Genomic DNA, 5,000 nt, shown 5'->3' with positions numbered 1-5,000 from the left:
AGGGCCGGAAATTCAATTCTCCCAAATACACCTATTGAAATTACACCCTCTGCATAATATAAACGTATGCCCGACTTGTAATTACAGCTGATATTGGAATAAATATGTGATATTTTTAATAAGTTGATGTTAGAGATATTTTTTATTACCCGTTTTTAACCCGCCAATGTAAACCGGTATGATAGTAATTACTGATACATATATAGTTATATTGAAGTTTTTTTTTTTTTTAACTAGATCTTTATGTACCGACATGTAACGATATTAACAGGGTAAAAATTTATTTTGGGCTGCTGATTGTTGCAATTATTAATGTTCTGCCTTTTGAAATCAGAAATATATCTGGACAAAACAGGTCTGTTATGATATGAAAAACAATCGCCAATTAGTGCAGAAAACAATACTGATTTGGTAAGCCGTTTCAGCATTTGCATTCAATGTGATGTCAGGATTGGTGTTCATTCGACTTACTAATGATGCGTTTGTAAAGGATCTGGTAGCTTTTCAACGAGAGTTTCTCTCTCTCTCTCTCTCTCTCTCTCTCTCTCTCTCTCTCTCTCTCTCTCTCTCTCTCTCTCTCTCTCTCTCTCTCTCTGTCGTGATATTTTATATGCGTAATTGGTCATTAAAGTGTGCGAATTGACTGCTGATGTAACTGAAGCCCGTGTTCGCGAACAAGGGAGGACTTCGGATAAAATTAGCATCGGAGTTACTGGCATGTTCAACCTATACAACTGAAAGAGATTCTTGCATGATTTTTGGCTCTCAGAATATTACTGTAGCTTCATCAGTTGCAGGTCTACCCTATTAAGAATTGTATTACATTTGCACAAATACGCTGTGGATGATCTAGTTATTTTCACTTTTTTATAGCTTATATATAAAGAATTGATTTAAATGTTATTACTGTTCTTAAACTTCTCTTGTAATTTTTCCTTATTTCCCTGTCCTCACTGATCTATTTTCCCCTGTTGAAACTCTTGGGCTTATAGCATCCGGCTTTTCCAATTAGGGCTGTAGCTTATCAAGTAATAATAATCAGGATAATAATAGTCTCATACACTACAGCAGTTTCATCAGTAGTAATTCGACTCGCTTGAAAATGGTATTACTTCTACCACCTTGCAGAAATACGCTCTGGATTTTTTTTATTATTATTATTATTATTATTATTATTATTATTATTATTATTATTATTATTATTATTATTATTATTATTATTATTCGAAAAGTTGGTTACTTCTCCTTCATACAGTACTTGGCAACCGATCTCTCATTTAGTGAAATGTTTTCTTTCATTCATTTTACATGGCCACGCCAGTAATAACCTTTTTAATTGATAGCCGTAATATTACGTTTATGTATATTGAGTACTCCCCTCCACGAGAATTTTGGAGGCCCTCATGTTGAGGGGAGATGAATTCATATAAGTGTAGAAAATTCTGATATGCAATTATTTCCTTAACTAAAAAGGTCCATGTCACTCAAGTCAGTTTTATCTGACAACGAAATAAATGTTTAAAAAATAAGTAGATAAAGTTATGACTTGCAACAGGTTTTAGAAGCTTTAGAAAATTGGACATAACTAAGTAAATATGAGATTCAAAGGCATCAAAGAAGACATGATCTCATATTATGTATATGCTTAGATATGTGAAAATGGTAGGTATTGAAATCGCACATTTTGTTGTAACCATCGTTGCTGTTATTTTTTGCAAGTTGGCAAGAAAAGGTTCATATTGCTCTTATTAAAGAATTGGCAATATTGCTTCATTAGGTACATATGTTTGTGGTAGCTATAGCCCTGCTGATTACCGCCTTAGTTCTATAACTCCCATATTATCTGAATTTTTTTATCGTCTTTACTCAAAATGTCGAAATAGGTATACTTAAAGTAATAATCTTTTCCCATCATAAGGTTCTATGCTACACATTATTCTAGGCGCTTTATTCTAGCTGAGTAAAGATTGCAGAATGATCTTCATAACCAGGCAGTTGAATCGGTGGAACTTCAGAAGTTCAAACTTGCAGTGAATGTTTTTATGTTGAACAGACTAACATCAGCCTCTCTTCATAGGTTATATATGACATCTCTATTTTAACGTTGTTACTGATCTTATGATGTTTTATACTCATTATTCGTTTCGTCTCATGTAATGATCATAACTAAAGAGGTTCAAATTTGCAGTGAATTTTTTTTAGGATGAACAGACTGATATCAGCCTCTCTACATATATGACATCTCTATTTTAACGTTGTTACTGATCTTAGGATGTTTCATATTCATTATTCGTTGCTTCTCATGTAATGTATTTGTTTCCTTATTTCCTCCTATCACTGGGCGGTTTTCCCTGTTGGAGCCCTTGGACTTATAGCATCCTGCTTTTTCATTTGCATTTGAAGCGTGGATAGTTATAATAATAATTGAACTACTCTACGGTTAATTGTAAACACATTTCACTATTGTACATTTTGGACGTTCGAAAGGAAAATGTGAAAGCTTAGTGCAAACTGTTCATACGAATAAATACTCCAATATTTTTGCTTTAACTTAGTTAGATAGAAGAAATTATGATTGCAATTTTCAAGCTCTTAGTAAAATGTTTCGTTTTACAATTCAAAACACAATATAGAACGCATTGTTTGAAGGTTTAAAGGGCACTCATGAATGTCAAAGCCAAGGGACAGTGACATTGCACTAGCGAGGACTAAAGAGGGCCAGGCAATGGCTGCTGATGACTCATCAGATAGACCTATAGGCTCCCTCAAAGCCCCCATCCTTAGCTGACAAGGATGGTGAGGTTGCAGCGAACAAAGAAACTAACGAGTTTGAGCGGTACTCGAATCCCAGTCTGGCATTCGCCAGTCAAAAACGTTACCACATCGGCCACCATAACCACAACTACAATTCAGTGAAAAATTTGTGAAGTGTAAACAAAGTATGTATCCAAAAGAATTACCGGGTAACTACTTGCAGTAGTAGTTACTGTGCTCAAACGAATTACGGGGTAACTACTTGCAGAAGTAGTTGCTGTGCACAAACAAATTACGTTGTAACTGCTTGCAGTAATAGTTACTGTGCACAAACAAATTACGGGGTAACTACGTGCAGTAGTAGTTACTAAGCACAAACGAATAAGTGGTAACTATTGCAGTAGTAGTAACAATGCGTTAACGAATTACTTGGTAACTACTTGCAGTATTAGTTACTGTGTACAAACGAATAAGTGGTAACTATTGCAGTAGTAGTAACTATGCATTAACGAATTACTTGGTAACTACTTGCAGTAGTAGTTACTGTGTACAAACGAATTATGGGGGTAACTACATGTAGTAGTAGTAGTTACTGTGCTCAATGGAATTTTAGGGTAATTGCTTACAGTTGTAGTTACTGTGCACAAACGAATTATAGGGCAACTATTTTAGACATCAGTAAGTGTATTGTTATGGATGTTCTTATTGAAGACCTCATTTTGGTATTGCCATTATTTATATCACTGTACTATAATGAAATTTTTATGTTTTGTTCATCAAGTCCATATTTCATTTCTATATTATTGTTTTATAGTATTTGAACTTTGATATAAACGATATTTTTTATAACAAACTTTAGGGATTTTGATATAAACGATGTTTTTTATAATAAACTTTAGGGATTTTATTCTATTTGTAAAAATTTTATAGCAATTCTTGTATTATGTGATGATTATTTTATAGTGTTAAATACCATTTATTTCATTTTTATAACGATATGCAAAAGAAAATAGTTCAGTTCCAAGTATCATCGTAAATGACCCTATACGGAAAGTTTACTGCAAACTCTCGCCTTTCTCTTTGCTTATGTGTTGTCTACCGACAAGACAAATGAAAACTTCGTTACAGAAATGACCAAGACTTATATGATTTCATTGAGCCTCTAATGTTTCTCAAGTAATTAACTTAGGAGCTGTTTGTATAGCTAGAATGGCAGTTAGCTGGCCTTGGGCGTGCTAATAACTAAGTTACGAGTGCCTAGCCGGTCTCTGACGACTGCTTGGAGACGTTGCTGTGTTAATATTGTTAGTTATGGCCCTACACGGCCCTTGCAACGGCACGTGAGGTCATCCTCCTCCTCCTACTTATCCTCCTCCTCCTACTTATTCTCGTACTCATCCTCCTCCTCCTCCTCTTTATCCTCCTCCTCCTTATCCTCCTCCTCCTACTACTTATCCGCGTACTCATCCTCCTCCTCCTCCTCCTCTTATCCTCCTCCTCCTACCACTTATCCTCGTACTCATCCTCCTCTTCCTCTTTATCCTCCTCCTCCTCCTTATCCTCCTCCTCCTCCTCCTCTTCCTTATCATCCTCCTCCTCCTACTTATCCTCATCCTCATTTTCCTACTCCTCCTCCTCCTCATTTTCCTACTCCTCCTCCTCATTCTCATCCTCCACCTTTTCCTCATCCTCCTACTTTTCATCCTTCTTCTCCTCCTACTTATCCTCATCCTCCTTCTCCTCCTACTTATCCTCCTCATCCTCCTTCTCCCTCCTCCTCCTCCTCCTCTTACTCCTCCTCCTCCTCCTCCTGCATAAACATTTCTCATTAGAGCGCCATCCGGAGCCTACCACAAACACTTTTTGGCCCATTCTCACTCAAATTATCAAGACCCCCATTCTTCCAGTTGGTGAATGTTCTTCTTCTCTCTTGATCTCTCAGCTGGATAGCCATTAATTGTGTTTTTTTCCTTTATATGTTTTATTAATTAATAGTTAATTCTTCATTCGATCCATATAACCTTCTCCCCCTCTTGATCTAAGTAGACAAATAACACAAATTTTAGTCCCTTTCAATTAACATAATTAAGATTATTATGATTAACCTCTCCCCTTCTTGATTAGAGTAGACAAATAACACAAATTTTAGTTACTTTCATTTACATAATTAAGATTATTATGATTATTTATATTTTATATGGTTACTCCTGAGGTTTATGATAAGCAGCCTTTTTTTAAGGTCTAAC

General features: G+C 35.6%; 1 protein-coding gene across 1 annotated transcript in view; it reads left to right on the top strand.

Annotated features, from left to right (window-relative positions):
- Positions 1-4,586, top strand: part of LOC137645428 (uncharacterized) — a 19,579-nt gene extending 14,993 nt beyond the window's left edge. The window contains exon 2 of the mRNA XM_068378235.1: positions 4,064-4,586. Coding sequence (XP_068234336.1) covers positions 4,064-4,586 — 523 coding nt within the window. The remainder of the gene's footprint in view (positions 1-4,063) is intronic.
- Positions 4,587-5,000: the final 414 nt, after the last annotated feature.

Source organism: Palaemon carinicauda, chromosome 8 (assembly GCF_036898095.1).
Source record: "Palaemon carinicauda isolate YSFRI2023 chromosome 8, ASM3689809v2, whole genome shotgun sequence".
Lineage (NCBI taxonomy): Eukaryota > Metazoa > Arthropoda > Malacostraca > Decapoda > Palaemonidae > Palaemon > Palaemon carinicauda.
This window is presented reverse-complemented; position numbering and strand designations above follow the sequence as displayed.